At 43.0% G+C, this 20193-nt stretch overlaps 1 protein-coding gene across 2 annotated transcripts in view; it reads right to left on the reverse strand.

Annotated features, from left to right (window-relative positions):
• The window catches only part of elp4 (elongator acetyltransferase complex subunit 4), a 55025-nt gene that overhangs the window by 30780 nt on the left and 4052 nt on the right, over nucleotides 1-20193 (reverse strand). The window contains exons 3-10 of one of the 2 annotated variants that reach the window (XM_037095979.1): nucleotides 16830-16951; nucleotides 15516-15650; nucleotides 13961-14097; nucleotides 11065-11149; nucleotides 10673-10717; nucleotides 8271-8459; nucleotides 3880-3988; nucleotides 1389-1495 (exon numbers count right to left, since the gene is read on the reverse strand). In XM_037095979.1, the coding sequence (XP_036951874.1) occupies nucleotides 1389-1495; nucleotides 3880-3988; nucleotides 8271-8459; nucleotides 10673-10717; nucleotides 11065-11149; nucleotides 13961-14097; nucleotides 15516-15650; nucleotides 16830-16951 (929 nt within the window). The remainder of the gene's footprint in view (nucleotides 1-1388; nucleotides 1496-3879; nucleotides 3989-8270; nucleotides 8460-10672; nucleotides 10718-11064; nucleotides 11150-13960; nucleotides 14098-15515; nucleotides 15651-16829; nucleotides 16952-20193) is intronic. The other variant, XM_037095980.1, reaches the window with a different exon arrangement.

The raw sequence follows: 20193 nt of genomic DNA on the forward strand, positions 1-20193 counted from the left end.
TCGGTCTAGTGGTTAATTTTTTGATATCTTTTACTTTAGTTCTGAATTCAAACTCAACGCCGACTGAACAACGTTCAAGTGCCACTTGCAAAGAGACAAATGAAAAAGTATTTACAAGTCAGTGTCCTTAACTTCAGCATGTGCCTGGAAAAGGCGAAAATTAGGGTGTCCACCGGGGTGTTGTGCCTCTGGAAGCACTATGATGATGGTCACCTTTTTTTTTTTTCTTTTTTTTTTAAATGGGGCCTCTAGCACAATTCAGAATGAGCTGTTGGGTTGCATGTGCGAGTTGTATGGTGAGGATATGTGATGCAGGCAGCTGAGTAATTATTTATTGCTGTGCAAGCAGATGAAACAACTAATGTGAAATGCAAATTCAAGCTGGTGCTTTTACTGACATACATGCATGTATGTTGGCTGATATATCGATATCGGAATTTTCTAATATCAGCTTGAGAACGTGCATTTGTCGAGCTGTATGATGGCATACAGTCATAGTGGTCCCAAGTTTTAGGGTTTGCTTGGACGTCCACATAAGAGTCTAAGTGGGCCCTCCTCAAAATGGGAGGACAGTAGTTGGACCAAAATGGCCTCTAGTGGACACATGGATGCTTATAATATGTCTTTGGATTAAGGAATTGCCACTGTCTACTCCTCCTTTATCATAACAGGTCACTGCTGTTGCCTGCTCGGGAGTGAAAAAACAGCGACTTGCTAGACAAAGTAAGCAGCACCTCCTGTACATATCTGTACATATCTTGTTCCCTTGAGCGATATGGTGGCTTAAAAGGGTTTTCATCATGCAGTCCTGTTTGTTATGGTCCACCATGGATCACTGGGGACATGCCCACGCATCAATATCATGACTGGTGATTAATTCATACTTCTTTAGTATATCAAAATGTAAGAACCTAACTGCCATTCTTTTCATTGCATATTCATGAAGATATAGAGACATTTTTTTCTGACTCTGTTGCCTCTTGACATTACACTTGAGTAGGTGTGGCAGTTACAGTGTGTAATCAATAGCCTCACCTTTGATTTTGACACCCGATAACAGACAAAAGTAAACACAGGCTGGCAGACCTTGCATGAGGGACTTTGCTTTTATCATCGACGCTTAATTTTGACACTGCTACGGACATGATGAATGGAAACCAATGTAATGGCTTTCTTCATAAATAATTACTTTGCATCTAAATTCAGCTCTTGTTTTAGGTTAATGGTTACATGGCAAGTTATAAAAAACACATTAGAGGAATAAAATTGGGGCAACAAAATAAAACAAAAAAATTCTGAGAGCCAGCATTAAAAATGGAAGAACCACTGAACACTATGTTTTGTTTATGAAGACACCCTGGGTATGCTGAGTAACCTTGACAACGTACCTCGATTGTGAACTGTTTTCTCTTCAGCTTGAAGGCCAGGTCCTTGTGGTCAGGGAGTTTACTCGCCAGACAGTTCAGGTGAGGGACTTGACGTACATACAGGAGGCCTATTGAGGACAGTGAGAGCAGACTGTAAAACAAAAAAGACACACAAGATATACCGACACTATCCACAGTGCACTTTTTGTGTGTTAAAATTTGACAACAAAACAGCAACCAAGTGTGATTTATTTTTAGAAAGTGTAAAATCTTCTTAAAAGAGTAACATTAGATCAGCGTTTCTGTTCAAATTATATATACAAGATTTACTCAGTTATTAACTACCCCAAGAATCCAGCTTAAATCATTATACTCAACACACCTTTTTAGAGGGAAAACTGAATTCTTGTCAGGGTGCATTATAGTGTTTTCTCACACCAATTTCAAGAATGGATATTTGTTTGTTAAATACATTTGCAAATGTACGTCTTTGTCTGTTTTACACATAAGGGAATTACCATTTAAGTAACAACTGGTGAAACAAAATGCAAATTATGACACAATATCCAGTTTTTTGTAAAATTCAAATAACGTTTGTGGAAGGGAGCTGTTTTTCTGCTCTGAATATCTAACTTGTTTTAATTTGAGAAAACCTGACCGTCAGCATATTAAAAAGAAGCTTTCTAAGATCCGTCTGCAGGATTTTAAAAAGTTTATGAAAATGGTGCATTAAAATACTTTTTTTCCTTGATTGATTTGAGGTAAACTGCACTCAGCTATGCAAATAAGTGGTAAACGCTACTGACAGAAATTAGAAACATACTGGAATTGCAGCGAATAAAATGTATCACTGTAAGTGTGAGACAACAATACCAAAAACATTACTTGCGATCAGATATCTACCAACATTCTTACTCCTTTCTTCCCCCACAGGCTAGAGCATTTGTGTGCTGTAAAGGAAATGTGCCAATTAAAGGACACATTACAGTGATGAGGGACAGAAAGCAAACATACAAAATAGGGATTCCTACAAAGGATGAGGTTTGGAGATTTTTTTTTTTTTTAGTGTTCATTGCTTTTAATCGCAAAGTTACATTTTCGTAAAACTGTAAAAAGTACTGTAGAAGTGGTGTAGTATAAAAAGCGTGTGAGAGAGAGAAGAAGAGATCGAGGGAGAAACGGAGAAAGAGAGACAGACAGAGAAAGTGGGGGATGGTGGGTTCTCTCCTCTGTGCACTTGGGTGATTTCCCCTTGCCTGATTTGCAGTGACAGGCTTCCCAGCATGCTTTGAGCAGCCCTGAACTGCTGCCGCAAACACGCACGCACGCGCAATCCGCACGCACTCTCACACTCGTACCAGATGCGTTTGCACTCTTGAACACACATCAAAACAATCATGCACATAAATGTATTTCATAACCCGACCAGAATTGTTCTGGCTGGTTTAACGGAGGGCAAATAATATATTCTTGAACATGAAATTCAAATAATATTAATTGCAAATTCTAAACAACATCTTTGCAACTCTAAATTATTTTAAAAAGTGACGCACTACAACACTAACATGTTGGATGGGGTTTACATGCCACCTGCCTTTACAATGCAGAGGAATGTGATCACTGTGCAGCGTGTTATCTAAATAAAACATGCTGTTGGATGAAACCAAAATATGCCATTGAATGTTTTTACTTTTCATCCCTTCATCTGTCACAACCATGGCTGTCTAAGCTGAGGTGGGGGAGGGAAGGGAGAAATGAGAGGAAAAGCGCAAGAGTGAGTGGGAGAATTCGAGAGGCATGGCTAAAAATACCCCACTCGCTTAAACTGACCTTTATGCGTGAAGAGTGTGATAGAGTGATAGAAAAGAAGGAAGCAAACAGCAGAAAGAGGGAGAGGTAAAACCGTAGAGGAAAAGTGATGCGAGGACTGGAGGAGCAGAGACAAACTATGTTGCAACCCCCGCCCTCCTCCTCCTCCTCCTCCTCCTCTTTCTTCGTCTCTCCGACCGTCCCTTACCGTTGTCCTCTTCCCCTACTGAAAGCCTTGCCCTCCATTTATTAGCAGAGCATGCTGGCCATGGAGACATTGACCGAGGGATAGAGAGATGGAGGCAGAGGGGAGGAGAGAGTGATGGTGAGAATATCGATTCCCCAGTGTTGGTCTGCTCTGCTCCAGAGCCTCAGGGGTATGGGACTAGGGATGGAGAGGGGGCGAGGCGAGAGGGAGAGGGAGAGAGGCTCTGCTGGAGGGTGGGGGAGGCGGGGATGGAGGGGGTGAGGGTGCGAGGGAGTGAGGGGTACAGCGTGGCAGCTGAATCCCCCCCGGCCTGTCTACTGAGGAGCACGTCTGATTGAGCAGCAGCACACTAACGTGCACTGACAGCCTGGCCTGCAAGGGGGCTGCCCTGCCTCCATCCACAGCCCAGCCCCAGCCTTAATGCACTGCCTGCGTGTATGTGTGTGTGTTTGTCAGGAAAGAGACAGAAAGATAAGCGAGTGTGTGTGTTCTTACCATGGTAATCTTTGTAGAGTGGGTTGGTCTCTCTCTCAGAGCCTTTGAATGATTCCAGGGCTATGGCATTGTCACATAGCCTGGTTATGCTGCCCATTAGAGCTCTGTCCTGTAGGACCGAGAGAGTGAGTGAGTGAGTGAGTGAGAGAGAGAGAGGGAGAGAGAGGGAGAGGGAGAGAAACATGAGCAGGTAATTAAAAGCCTCCTGACGGGCCATCAGTGTTGCAATTAAATTAGGTCATCATTTCCCGCGGCCAGGTCATTTCTGCCCATGGCTTAGGTGAGGGTGATGAGGTATAGAGGCAAAAGAGCACTGACGGGGGTTACAGGTGATGTCGGGGCAGGTGAGTGGACATACACCTTACATCAGGCATACATCTACCAAAGAGGGTACTGGGGAGATGTCAGGGGCAACACGCTGAAATTATTTTATTTCATCATCAACATTTTTTTTTTAAAGTCTCACAGTTGGTGCACACTCTGAAACCTGCACACAGCAGGGGAGGACAGAGGGGAAGTGGGAGACGGCAGCAGAGGCTTGATGGGGAGAGCTCCCCCTACTGGTTAGGTCAGTGACTTGACAACAACGAGGACAAATCAGGGGCGAATACAGTAGAAAGAAAAGAATGAGGGAGAAATATACAAGAGGGTGGGGAGGCAGAGGGTAAAGGGAGTGGACGGGGGGAGAAAGAGGGACACTGGGATGGAGGGAAAGAGGGAGTCCTGCATTATTAATCCGTTTGCCTCGTGAATCATTCACATCCTTCTCTCTGTGTTGGCTGCCACCGCCTAATGCAGTTTTCATGCCTTCATGTCTTTTCCCCACTCTTTCTTCTTCCTTTTCATTTTTGTCCTACTTTTAAAGTATGCATATCCCACAAGTCAGGGCCACTAGCACTTACAGGGTATCTGAGGTCACTCTAATGCAGCAATTAAAGTCGGTGTAAGAGTTTGGCTATAACAAATTATTAAAAACACTAATGGTACAGTATAGCCAATAGTGTCAGTGTGAGGGACAGGGTGAGCTAAAACTTTATCTGTGCTTGTTTTGCCGAGGCCATTGTGATTGTCCTGTGCATGCTTAAAAAAAACGAAGATGAGGCTCCTAGGCAAAGACTCAGAAGTTTCAAAGTCAGAGGAATTCAAAGTGTCCACACAGAGCTGCTTAGTAAGGTGGCAGAAGGGCTGCATTACATCAGTCCAGCATCCACATGCTCCACAGCTCCTTCAGTTTAAGGAGGTGAGCAGGGAGATGCTCACCGCCACTGTACATCTTTTTTTTTTTTCCCGAAATTGTATTTATAATTAATAAGGGGCTCAAAGAAAAGTCACTTTAAGTGCAACCAAAGTCTGTGCTGCCTCAATTAGCTCTGATTCCATCAGTGTAAATCCCCTGAATACCCTGAGCATCACCTGACTATCAGTGAACGACAGCTCATAGGGAGAGGCCAGTGTTCATATTACCCTGCAGAATTTTACCTTGACTACCCAGTTACTGGTGAAGCTCACTTTAGTCACAGTCGATTGGCTTGATTGGTTTTGTTTAGCTGCAGGGCCCTACAGTGCTGCACATGTGTTTGCTTGTTTGAAAATGTGCATCACTGTGTGTGCAGAGTGAGAGTCTACCCCAAAATATTCAGGAGCCAGGGATTTGTCTCGTAGGGTTAAAGGTCAATACTAATGTTTGCATAAAAAACATTTTAAAAAATACATTATCATGATAAGAAATGACCACTGAAGACAAGTACATGGACAGAGGCAGCTCAGTAAAGGGCTCATTACCACTCACACTGCACCTGCCCTCAACTCCTTAAAACACAGTGGATATCGAGAACAAGAACTAATTCTGAGTTAGCTCCACACCTTAAAAATTTGAGGTAAGTGGAGCGACTCTAAATAATTAAAGTAAGTGCTCATGCCTATAAATATGAATAAAGTTAGGGTTCATAATTTCACACACACACACACACGGCATTACATGGCATTAAAAAAACGTGTCATATCAAAAAAGTGTTTTTTTAAAATTTAAAATACTAAAAGATATATTGAGATGGAAAAACTGATGAAGTCAGCGTGGTTTTCAGCAACTTAAAGCAAAAATTGAAATCAAAAAATGTGATTTCATTTAGGTTATTTGTATTCAAATACATAAATCATGGTTAATTAAACATTCCAGTCTTTTTTCCAAGCAAAAATGACAAACATTTACTTTACAAATGAGATGATTTGCTGCATTTCTTTGTTAGATGTGATGATAAATTATAAAGTATACCTGGCTGGACACTGCCAGTCAGCTTTAAATCACTTTTGGCTCTAGAACGCTTTTCAAAGCTTTATGATATTTAGTAGAATAAACGACTGATTGATCAATAAATAAATAATTAGTAGATTAAATAATAATGTAAATATGCAAATGTAAATAATTGAGAGATGCAGCCCTGAATTCAAATGGATGAAAGTAAGCACACTGTCAGTTGGATATTATTTTTCCGTAGGGGGCTGGTGTGGTTAATAAAAAGAACCTGTAGTGGGAGTTTATAGCTCCACCACAGTTCTAAACAATTCTGCAGTCCAGACCCCAAGTCTTAATATTTGCATAGGTCAGGACTCCACTTAGTCTGAACAACAGGTGAGGTGTATATGAGTGCATTTTAGAGAGGACTGTGTATTTTGTGTTTGTGTGTGTTTACTTGTGGGGGTGTGCATGGTAACAGGAGATAGTATGATGGAGGAGAACCAAGCTAGGACAAGCCTAATTAATGTTTCAGATGGACTGTGGCACTGGGCCTCTGTGAGGAGGCTTTCAGTGAGTTGCTCAACTTCCCAAGCTGCTCAATAATGGATAGAGAGTCCAGTGTGGTCTTGGCCAGCTAGCCCAGTGCTACTAGTCTAGACGGTCTTCCGAAGGCCACACTGTGTTAACCAAGCTAATTATCTAAGCACAGGTGCTGGCAGCAAAGAAGTTCTGCTAACATGTCAACTCTTAAAATGAACAGACCTGCACACCTTGGTGATCTCAGCTGATCGCTTCTTTTGACAACAACATCAAGTGACTAAACTAACCATAAGGTCATTTCATTGATGCACATCTTAACAGCCTCTCATTACCTCCATGTTGGCTTAGTCACCAAACACCTGATTCAGTCCAAAATTTCCCTCCCTCTCCTCTTCTTCCCCCCGCTCATTCACTTCACTCCCCAGGGTGGAGAAGGGGGAGGGGACAGATTAAGGGTTTGGAGGCCAGGCCAGAGAGGGACAGGGGGACCGCTCCCACCACAGCTGACATCTGCTAGTTAGCCACTCTACCTTTTTTGACTAGGCCAAGGCCGCTGAGCACTGAGCATATAGGCTTGGAGCCAGAGCATGTTGTGACAACACAGCTGTTCTGAAAGTTAACCATCGACCTACATCTTTGTGTAAAGGATCACAGATAATACAGCTTCTGTGCTCATGTGAACGAGGACTAATAGAAAGTAGAGAGTTGAAGAGTCTTTAATAGGGAAGATGAGATTAAATACACTTTGGCAGAATGTCTCAGATGGCTTTTCTTGCGAATGTGCTCCTATGGTCGACTGTCTGGGGGAGGGCTGTGGTTTGCCATATGCCTCAGCAGATGACTCCACGTTCACACTGAGAGGCCAGACTGTACACAGACACATGCACGCGGACTTATACACCCCCCCTCAACAAAAAAAAAAAACACACTCACATATACACATACAAACCTCAAAACACAGCCAGGGACACACACAAGTACAAAGCAAGATATATGAAAGAAAAAAATGCATATACAAACACACTCTCACTATGGACAGCTTCAAGTAATTAAAAGCCAAAACAAACAAACATAGATTTAGAGGGCTTTTGAATGAAGTGTGCACTCGACTAGGTCTGCTGGGGGGACCGATGCGTGGAGGAAGAGGCCCCTCGCAGGCCTGAGTCACACCAGGGTGACACTGAACCACTGGGTCAAGAGGAGGCCTACAAAAGACTTCAAAGTTTGTTTGTACCTTATTAATGAACAAGACAGAGCAAAACTACATGGGCCAAACATATACCCACGCACACAAAAATCCTGTCCATTATCTTGAAATTCCAGTCAAGCCTTGCATGTTATCTATCACTGTTGGTTGTATAACATGCGGTTAAGGACACAACAGACAAGCAGAGACGAAGAGGTTAAGAGGAGAATGAAGCAGTTATGATTGGAAATATGGTGTTCTTGCAGCACCACACAAGAGCACAATAAGAAAACAATTGTTCTCAACGAATTAAACCAAGCATTAAAAATTGATACATTTGGTTGTAAGTCAGGTCAGGTAATCATGTAAGTCGTATTGTGAACGTAGGCTGATGCTCGTGTTGCTCTCCTGTGACAAACATCGCCTTACCTGGATGAGATGTGAAGGCACAGTAACTACTGCGACGGACAGCGATGACCTTAGCAAAGCACGCAGTCCATAGAGGAAGGTAGTGAGGGCGCGGCTGTTTCTAGGTTTGTCGTGGCAACATAGGTCATCACCCCACAGAGCTGAGCCGAGAGAGTGAAGCCCAATTCGCAGGATGTTACGTGACTTTGACTACAAGAAAGAACAAGCAAGAGGAAGGATTATCAAATATGTATGACAAGTGTACATGTATATATGCAATTCTTGAATATGCAATTATGTGGTATCACAGTTTGATTTAAGTGCATCCAAAGATTAACAGATTGCTGCTTTAAGGTCATTTTGGAAAGGTGCTGTTTTGGGTAATATTCCCAAACTCTCTGAGAGAGCGACTGGACAGTCTGCTCACCAGCACAGACGATCGGAACACAGTGCCCAAACGTGACTGGACACAACTGCCCAATCACAGAGGCCATCTGACACACGCACAATGGACCTGTCAGACAGGCTTCCAATATGGCCGCCACCCAGAAACCCCAGCACATTCTTGGCACAACAGCGATGCTCTGCAGCCAAGGGGGCCTGGGTAAGGGTGGAGTGCCTTCCCTTGAAACCCCCTCCACCCCACAAGAGATCAACAGTAACCCACTCTCATGAAGACGGAGGAAAAAGTGGCCAAACAGTAGTAGGATATATATCACTGCGACACAGAGAATGGAGGGGCCTGTCCAAACTGTGAGAGGTTTTTAACCTTTGGTACAATTGCCTTTTATTTGGGGTTTCTTCAGGATGGCTCCTGATTACCGAGGTGAGAGCCAAGAGTGATTAACAAAGCTCTGGCCTAAAATCTGCTCACTTTTTCCTTTTTTCCCTCCCCACAACCTCTCCTCTCCTTTTATCCCTCCCCCTCTATTATCTCCTCCGCCCCTCTCCCCATCGTTTCCTCTCCCAACAGTATGACCTAAGCTTCGTTTGGATCTGGATCAGAATCACAGGCATCTAAGAAAAATAAACCCCATTGTTTCTGGGAGTTTTTCACAGTTGGCTCATAGTTTCCCCAAATGAGGACTCTCACACTGGACTCTACATTCATCCTCTACCATTTAACACCAATGTTGCAACTTTATCCCTTCAGTATTAGTGCTGTGTTTGTGTGTGTGTGTGCCTTTGTCATTATTAGATATGCCCTTTCTTTGTTTAGCAGGCTTTGCTTACATAGGTCTTAGGGGGGGCCACAGAATTAGAAATCTATTTCTATGTCTGCAGCCCAGCAGGAGGGAACTGCAGTAACAAGACTGTTGCTGTGGCATCAGGAGGAGAGGCCAAACTTAACTCCTATAGTTTAGCCTATAGAAAAAACAGGGAACAGTGCCAGTAGAGTCCAGCCAAAGACCAGAGGCCAGCCATATAGGCTACAGCCAGCCTGGGACCACAACCTAATCACCAGCCAGCCTCTGTGGAGACTCACAGTCCTGCTGCCGCCCCCGTCCCTCTCATCTCAAAAGATCCCGAACAATATGCTCAGGGAGATTAATCCTTGTTCTAATCTGTTATTTACATAACAGTTTATATGAAATCTGCATCTCATTACCAGCCCATGAAGACAGATTTACAAATAAACATAAAAATGCACACACTATCACCCATACTGGGCATTCTTGTGCCAGAGCCCATGTCGCTCTGTGCCGGTCTGCATTCCTGGACTGTGCCAACAGCATGTCAGGCGGCCACACTGCTTTAATGATGTCAGCAGTTAATCTGGCGTGTGAGTGACAGCGCTCAGGGAGGGAGGGTGGGGGGTACTGGAGGTAAATCCTGTGTGTGAGTGACAAGAGGGGGAGAGGTGGCTCCAGGTGACGAGCAGAGGGGTCATTGAATGTAGGTGAATAAGGTGCACGTGCACACACAAACAAAAACGCGAGTGCGCGCACACACACACACACACACACACAAACTGATACTGTATATACGTACATATATACAGGCACATCACAGTGTTAACAGGATCACACTTAGCCCCATGGAATACAGACGGGGCCATGGATGTTTCTGGCATTTTGCAGACAATTGACGTTTATTAAAACGATGTACGTCAAAGGTAAGACACACACAGATGGGACACACAGGTGAGGCCAACCAGGGCAAGTGAGAGGGAGGTAAACAAACTCGAGGGAAGTGGTGGTCAGAATGTGACAGAAGAGGTAGTGGTCACAGATGCAGACCTAGTATCTCTTTTTGATAGATGCTACCCTTATGTTTATTACATATAATTTAAATGCTTAATAGCTTAACTGGGCTCATAGTTATGAGTGACAAACAGAAGACAGAACACATGAGCACCAGACAGTCACCAGAGTTCACCTTTAATGACATTCAGTGAATGTAGTAAAAAAATGCACACCTGCCTTCTGTGTTGCATCACTGCTAGTGGCAGCACGCTGCATGCCTTCCTGCATTTCATTTGTCAATGAGAGTAAGAGCCAAAACAACAAACAAATAAAGAAACACTGAGAAAGAAGCTGATTAAAGGATGTGAAATGTATTATGGTAATTTATATATGAGATCAAATATGACTGATGGGTGCTTTTTCTTATAAATCGCTCTAATTGAATGGACTGAAGTGAACATAAAGCTTAACACGAGGTCCGAGGTGGACTATTTTTCATATACATAGTCACAGCATGTTTGAAGAAAGGATGTATGGGTTTGCTGAAATTCGTTAAACAATAATGTAGCTAAGGAAACTTAAAATTCAGGTTTAAAGAAACAAAATCAAAGCCGCCAATGACTTCTTACCATGGGGGCTGCTACATCAAAGCCCTCCCTGTGTATGACCTCTTGAAGCGACTTCAGCAACGCAGAGTAGGACTCAAGCTTCGAACTGAAAAGAGCACAGGACAGAGGAGAGAGTGGACACAGAAAGGTTATCAATCAATCAATCAATCAATCATTCAAACAACTTTATTTATCCCTGCAGGGCAATTCCTTTTGCAGCATCAAGTCACATAGAAACAAACAAACAAAAAAAACTCAGGATATGTAAACTGTAAGTGAAAACCATTCTGAATATACTGGGCCAAGCCTATCAGGGCAGTAGCTTAATCCTCTATGACTGCAGCATGTTCCTCCTGACTGTGCTTTTCTGGAACCACTGAAGCAGACAGATGATCCATATCAAGAGATCCAATTAATTTATTTGGTTGATTAAATTACAACATGACTGGTTCTCTGTCAGCTCCCCGAGGATCTGATTGTGCAGAGACAGACGGACAGACCGACAGATGAGATGTGCATATCACAAACATACACACAACAAAGATGATAAGAGAGAAGGAGGAGGGGGGATTAATGGTCTGATATTTAAAATTAACTGGGAGCAGCATTTTGGTGTTTAATCAGGGGTAAGATGTGCACCAGTGACAAAGGGTATACCGTACCATCAGAGCAACATTTAGTATCAGTCAAGGGATGGATCACTGCTGAGCCCACCATGTGCCTATAGGATGGCCATTGGGAATGTTAACCCCATCTTTTTACACAGGTCCCCCCCACTTAAGAACCCTCCACCATTGTAATGACCACTCTGTAGTGAGTCACAGTGGGCAGCTACGTCAGTTGTCAATTCGACCTGCAGGCTACAAAAGCTGATACACATAGATTGGTCACACGCCAATAGCCCTGCATAAAGAACAGTAATACACACTTGTGTTGATTACACTTGCACCAAGTATATCCATGTACTCTATTTCAGTTATTCAGCCCAACAATGGTGCCTCCTGACCCCGCTGGGGCTAATGATAGAGCTGGTTTGGTGAAAGAGGGACACCTACCCTCCTTGGCCTCTCTGCCCATGCCCCTGCACTGAGGTAGGGGGCTGGGATGGTTTGACATGCAGTTGAGCGGGAGGTTGCCTCTGGTTGGCAGCCATTGTGTGGGACGCCATTGTGTTTTAGCTACCCCTACTGAGCACCCCTCATTCAGGTACCGAAAAGGTCTAGGTGCTTAGCTACAGGGGCTAGTGCGTCGGCTAATTAGGATCATACACGGGGAAGCTTCTTTATGTCAGTGTTCCTCTTTCAGTGAGGGGAAGAAAGGAGGAGAGGAAGGGGGATGCTTGGTCTTAAACAACAGGATCTGTATCACCTAGAGAGCAATTTGTGCCAATTATGCCTTCAAGTGAAACGGAGCAATTTAACAGCTAGGGTATCAACATGGGGCTGTGGACACGTGCAAGGGGGAGTAGCCTGCTAAGGAGTTTGTGTGGTGCATGTGCGTGTGTAATGTGCTGAGTGTGTGTGTGTACGTGCGTTCATGTATGTGTGTCAGTATTGGGGCGGGGCCGGGGGACACAATGGTGAGGTGCAGGTGTAGTTTCCTGCTGTCAAAACGTCTGTGAGGTCTATAACCCATTCAGACGCCAACAACAGTACTGCCATGTCACTCTTACTCCCTAGACTGCTGCACGGCGAAGCAGACATCACCGGAGAAGATGTTTAATAATTCTATTTGTGCCAATTTAGAAAGCATCAAGTTCTGAATTGATATTTTGTACAATGTGGTTATAAAAATGTATACTTTAAACTGAATCTCTGCAGCATTTAATGTTTTTGCATGGGCACTCCGTTAAACAGACTCTGTTTGCTGAAATAAAAGGATGAGGGATTCTATAAAGCCTCCTCCACATCCTCTGTGCTCCAGATTGCTGTATTTACCCAGTGTGTGCGAGTGTGCCTTCGTGTGCCCTTGTGTGTTCAGCAGCACTCTCTGAGTAAAGAGCCTGCATGACCTCTGAACCCTAAGTACACTCAACGCAGGAGAAATCAAACAGACGCTGAGCAAACAAGACCCTTATTTGAATAGACATACACAACCTTTCCAAGAGGCTGAATGTCTTAGGCCAACAGCAAGCTACTCAGAAAAGAGGGTGAACCTGATTTGTATCAGCTGTCAAAAGGGTAAAAATTAACAACACATCTTCATTCAATCTGACATCTAATTCCAAAAAAAAAAAAAAAAAAGTGGATGCTTTAGCTTTCAGTTGTAATAATTCATATCACTTTATATTTTTCAACAATTCAATTCAACCATTTATACTTAACTAAGAAAGGGTATTGTTTGTTTTCTGCAGTTGGAGAAAATACATTTCAGTTTATTATTTGAAACAATGAATTGATTGATTCGCTAATAGACAAAAATATAATTAATCACCTACAATTCTAATAATTGTTTTAATCTTTTAAGCAAAAACGTCACTCGCCCGTCTTGATGGTCTCACCTTCCAGCTTCTATAATGTGAAGACTTCCTGTTTTTTCTGTTTAATATCATAGTTTATAATATGTACACATGTGCTCTCGTTTCTTCTGAGATGGATATTTTTTATATATTATTTTAAAGTGAAAATCAATAAATTGAGAAAAAATTAATTGATTGAATAACTGAAAATCCTCAGTTGATCACAAATTCTCCTAAATGAGTGTCTCAGGCAAATGACTCTTCGTCATCTGACTGTCTGCGCAGCTGCCCTACCTGCATTCTGTGAAACACGCCATGTCGGCTTACCTGTGTTCTGTGGATGATGTCTTATTTGTGTAACTGTGTTTTGTGGATGACGTCGGGTTTGTGTGCCTGTGTTCTGCAGATGGTGTCTCATTGGTCTCTGTGCGTTCTGTGGATGATGTCTTGTCCTTTTACCTGTGTGTGGATGATGACTGGGTGGGCTGTTCTGGAAGGTAGAAGCGGTGGCACTTGGCTGCCTGGCGAATTTCCGGCTCCATCGTCTTAGAGACGTCATAGTAGTGGCCGAACCGGGATGAGGACGCCAGGGCACTCTTAGGGGGTCAAAAAGTCAAACGCATGTTATGGCATAAGGAAACACTCAAGACTTTTAATGACAGAATATTTACATGTATTTTCAATCATCCTAGTAGCTGGCTTGAAACTTCTTATGACAGTGTTTAACTCATTTCAGAAGAATTAAATTATTCATAGAGAAACACAATCTTGTTTGACTGTCTAACAGGTTAAATGAGTGTGCTTCACAATACTATGGTAATGCAATTGCATTGTTTATGGGTCATTCCTCAACATTCCTAAGGCAGAGAAGTTAAATAACCACTACCATTGCACTCTTAATCATTTCTTCACATAAATGTCCACTTCTGGCTGTGAAAGCAAACGTGTCAGGGACGCAGGGGAAGGCGGATGTTTTCCTGCAGCTGAAAGAGAGAGTTTTAGCTCTTCTCTCTCAGTGAAACCGGGGATTCCATTGTTGGAGGGGCCCTTAATCTACTCCTAATCTGGATTAGGGCCCCCGGTGTGTCCCTCTCCTGGCGGGACGAGGGGGTCAGCGGGGCAGTGGGGGGGTCAGGGGCTCATCTTCTCTTTGTGAGCTAGGCAACCCGCTTAGCGTTCCATCCCCGCCTTGATGGCCTCACCTTTGATCTGATGTCTTCATCGGGAGAGCGACACAGTGGGCCATGCCAGGAGAGGTGTGTGTAAGGGGAAAGCAAGCGTTGACTCTGGGGGAGAATTTCGGATGCAAATCCTCTGCTGGGGCTTACTAGTGGTTTGTAAAGACGATTTTACAGGGGAAGGGGGAGAGGTGAGGAAAGGACACAGATATAAAGAAGTTTCCAGGGAGAGAGAAAGAGGGAGAGGATCCCCAGGGACACACTGTGTGCTGTTAATCCACATAGCGATATGGATTATAGACAGAAGGGGGGAGACTGCAGAGAAGTAGAAGGGGAGGGTCACCTCTCAAAGCGGAAGAAAGAGTGTAGGGCTGCCGACCCTAGCAGGGGGAAAGGCAGGGATTTGGGGGAAGACAGAGGCGCAGGTCTGGGTCACAGGGTTGAGCGAGCAGACATGTCAATGCACAGACTGCAAAGTACTCTTGTTTCCCAGGCTAAGCAGGGGTGCAGGCGTGTGTGTATGTGTGTATATGAGAGTTGGGGACCAGTGAAAAGCCTACCTATTGCCAGCTAAGTGTGAGTAATCTGGTCCAGCTCTGAAAGGAGAGGCTGAGGCCTCATTCACTCCACAAAGGAGTTTAGAAGCTCATGGATTTAGATGTGGAGACAATTGCCAAACCACTAAGACCAGAGAGACCAATGCTGTTCTTTCTCATACCATCATTAGCGGAGACACATGTTGGACTTTTAATAAAATGACATGATCACAAATATTTCTAGTCCAAATATGCAGAAATCATTACAGCAACATAGAGTATTAACTCTAATGTGATTACCTGTACTTTTGGAAGATTCTGATAGCGCCAGGCAATCTTCATGGCATCCAAGCTGTCCTGAGGTTCAACAGAGAGCCTGGGCTGCTCCACTGGCTTGGGGATAGCAACATCGTCCAAGATGGGAGCCGGGAGTTCCTGCACAGAATGATACAATGATTATAATAAATTAGAATATGTTGATTGCGACTGTGCTCAGCAGCTTGATGGATGTTAGGAAGGTGGAGGATGCGTGAATCTGCAATTAGTTCTGTTGCTGGATTTATGACCGTCTGCACTTACAGGTTCTGTATGGACTCATCATTTCCAACATGATTTTTTTTGTCATGTAAACAAAATGCAAACCTGGTTTCTTCAGCTGTGCTAAAAAAATGTGAAAAACCCAGATAAGCAGTGTATCCTTTCATCAAACACAATTATATCTGCATGTGAACAGTAGACTTTTGTAAAGACAGCCTCTTCTTTTACTGTGCAGCAAGTGAAAAAAAAGGAAACAAAAATGGACAAAAACAAACAAAGCTTGCTAGCCTTTGCTCAAAAACACAATAGGGCGGGTGGTAAACCTGATTGATTAGCGGAGTTATCCCGAGTTACTGCAGCACATGTGAACACATTTTCCAATTTCCTGCTTTAACTCAATTTCTCCAAATAAGCTGGTTTCCTTTATGCATGTTAATGTAATGCATAAAGTACAAGCATAGCATCTGAAGATTAGCATACTGTGAATGTAGCTGTGAAAACACTAAATGATGTGATATATCCCCAATGGGAGTCACCCTCTCTTAATAAGCCTTTGATATGTAAAGAGAGGGTGAGGCTGTGACCCCTCCCACTATCAATCAGTGGGAGAGAGGCCCTCCTCCTGTATGATGGGTGGCAGTCAGCTTCTGGGACTGCAGTCCGCTTCACAAAGTGATGCATCGGGAAACATTTCAACAATGCCACAACCATGCCACCCTCGACCTCTCAGGGACCCCTGCTGACCCTGACACATCTTGGGGAAAGCTGTGCGCCTACAATACCTGCTAAATCATAGCTTGACCAGCTTGAACCAGGCTGAATACTGTATACTCTGACAAAACATGCAGAATACCAACATTCTCTGATAACTTAACAAGCAAAAGTTTTACAAAAATGTTGTTTACATGTTTACAGCAGATGTACAGGGATGATGTGTTAGCCGACATATTGAGGACATCTTAGCTCCTTCGCAGGCAGTTTGTCAAGACTTGTAGCTTTAAAACATGTAATAACTTGCAGAACAACACATTTCCTTCCAAAGGTCCAAAGGAGAATAGACTACACCTCCTCTCATACCTGTAAGATGTCATCTGGGTTATCTTGAGCCGCCGCCACGAAAAGTTCATGTCGACACACAACTCCCTCTGCCAGGAAGTACTTTAAGATCATACGAGAGTAGCTATCATATCTGTCCTCCTCTGAAAAGGAAACAAATGACAACAACAATCAGGATTTGTGTGAGTGGAAAACTCAAATAAACAAACACTTTGAAGAAAATGTCAATCAATGTCATACTTGACTGTGAGGCTTAAGGATATAGTGATAAATAAAGGTACAACACCTTCCCTATGACAAATAAATCAACCTCAGGTCCATCACTGCACCTTGTCTCATTCTGATCATTCATTCACACACCAAAGACCCTGGAGTTCACAACCACATCATAGTCACTGACTGTAATTGATGTAAAGACCTCATTCGGGCTACTTTTAGTAGGGAACAGATGAAGTGGCAATCGTCATGGCACAGGCACATAGGTACTGCCATGGGATCTGGCTATCTAAGGGGAGATGACATCCTCAGTTCTCTTGTTAAGATCTTTACAGTATTCCTGTCCACTTTCACCTATCATGTCCCCAACCACTAGTGGAGGTGAGAGTGAGACACCTGTCTTAAGCACTCACCTGACCCCTCCCTGTGAACTCAAAGGTACCCAGCTGTCAGGACAACTGACAGGGGGAGGCAGAAGTAGGATAAGATAGTGCCTGTTCTCAAAATGCTCCCTGACATCTGGTTCATTTGAATCTCTGTGCCTTTTGTGTGAATTCTGATTGCAGTGGCATCCTTCATCGTTAGGTTTGTTGTGTCACATCAGGTGTGTTTATTATCATAAAAGTAGGTTAAAAGGCAAGTTCTGACAGAGACTTTTAAACACACTGAGAGAGGGTACACTCATTTAGAGAAGAATTACATAGTTTCCCAAAGGTGGCCTTTCTCGGTGCACACAAAGTGGCCACCCGGCCATTCCACACCCAAAACCCACAAAAAAGCCTGCATCATCACCATGAAACCCCCCTGAGCAGAGCGCATAACTCTACCCAGCATGCCACTGCTGCTTCCTGTCACTATCATCATTTTGTAAAGATTTCATAGGCCTCTCAACACAATGACAAACAGTTGGCACAAGGACAAAGGCAGTGGTGACAGTTAAAGGTAATGGGCATACAGCTGACAGCTTGGGAATGACATCCTGACGTGTCATCCTCAAACATCCGGAGAATTCTCCCCCCTCCCACGTTCCCGGTCCACGTCCTCACCTACGGACTCAGGATGGCCCAGGAAATTCCATGGCTCTTCAATTTGTTGTCGGTGGGGCTCCCTGTTCTCTTATTGATGGGTTTCTAGGTCAGCAGGCCTTTGTGGCTTTCAGCAGGCCCCACAAAGACTCCCAGATGGGCCCTCTCAAGATGGGGCCTATTGTGGCTGTGTTTCTATGGGAGCCTTACAAATGGAACCTCCAGGAGTCATTAGGCTGTTGAGGCGGGGGGTAAGGGAGGGAGTAGGAGGTGGCGGGGTATACGAGCAACAGGGGGTGGGGGACGGTCATATCTTTGAGGTAGATCAGTCACTCTGGACAGTCATGGGATGATTTTTTTTTTCTTTTTCTTTTTTTGCTTATTCTGACTAAGGTTTGGTAAAAAGAGAAATGCCTCTGCTTCATTTGCCTTCGAACAGGGGAGTGGGAGTGCAAGAGTCCTGAATCATATCTGCTAAAGCTGCAGGGGGAGGAGACAAAATATCTAGGTCAGAGTGTTTTCCCCCTTGTATGAATCTTTGGTCTATGAAGTACCATTATTTATTCCAAGAAGCCTAAACTAATTTCGGCTACACGGCAGGTACATGATATACAGACTCTTACGGAAGAGTTGAGTGCTAAAATAACTGACTCAACATTGAAAATTCTGCTACAAAAGGTGGGTTATATTATTCAAATCAAGAGCATACACTGTACATGTCTGACATATCTCTATTGTTAAGCTTCAAATTGAAGCATGATGTTATGTCTTGGAAAAAGGAAGAGCACAGGCTTACTTCAGGCACACTTGCACCAAAGTAAAAACACAAGCAGTTTCGACTCACATGGGTCTTCCTCAGGCCATGACTCAAAGATGGGGTCAATCATAGTGAAATGTCACGCCTCTTTATATAGACAATTAGTGGCCAGGAGGCTGAAGTACATACAATAAGCATACCACAAATAAAATATGTAGAAAGAAATAAAAAGTCACAGTGATGGTTATATCCATAACAATAAGAAATAACATTAACACCAATGGAAGGACAAAACAGTTTTTTAAGATTGTTGACCATGGCACATTAAAAAATGCAGATTTCCAATAACTTAACCTGCCATTTGTGGACAGATGACTTGGCCTCACCTGTTGTTTTATTGACTACATTTGTCTCATTGTCTTTTTGTTCTGTTCAGGTTTTAATTCATTAAAATATTATTGAAATCACTGTGCAATACCCAATTCACTGTAAATGCAACAGCACTGTCAGGTACTGACATGCAGCAAAAACTGTAATCTGTAGTTTTTTTTAGGGGGGGCTTTGCTTTATTGAGTGAATGGGCACCCCCATTAATACTGATCTTGAATGATATCAAAATCACAATATCTGTTAAAATAACATGTAATAATATGTTGGGTTTTTTTCACAGCATCACCTTGTCACAAAAAGAACATCTTGTCTGAACTGAACTTATTGTCCTGCAAACTAATTGGGGCTGGGTAGAATGGCCATAAAATAATATCACAATATTTTTAGGCTGTATCACGATACACAATAAACACCTACCATACCTACAGATTTTGAAATGTCCTCAAAAGCATGTAATAAATGCTAGGATTAAGTGACAAATCACAATATTTTTGACCTAATACATTACTCACAACATTAATACTGTTGTGACAATATTGTAGGACTGTGTATTGGTGCTTCCACAAAACATGAACACCATGAGATTTATGATAAATAGTCATCAGCAATAGGGATATAATGACTAAGTGGGTAAAGGCAAATATTAAGACAAGTAGAACAATTTAAAAAGTGTAGAAAATGACATCACTTTACTGTGTACTGCAGCCTTTAAAACCTGGAAAAGACAACACTTATGGCATATTGTGATGTGACAGTATCGAAAAAATCTCTATAGTCTCATGTCATGATAACGATTTATATTACATAAATCTAACAGAACCTACATCTATTAAAGTGTTATTGGGATTAAGTGAGTTCAGCGTTCTTTTGAATGCATGCTGTTATATATTATTATTGTATCTCCTACAGTTTTACTGAAGCATATGTAAGGCATGCTTTGTTTGTCATAGTAATAATTATAAAAAAAAACTAATTTAATTGTGTCTTCTGTGTAAGC

Source organism: Acanthopagrus latus, chromosome 4 (assembly GCF_904848185.1).
Source record: "Acanthopagrus latus isolate v.2019 chromosome 4, fAcaLat1.1, whole genome shotgun sequence".
In the NCBI taxonomy this organism is placed as follows: Eukaryota; Metazoa; Chordata; class Actinopteri; order Spariformes; family Sparidae; genus Acanthopagrus; species Acanthopagrus latus.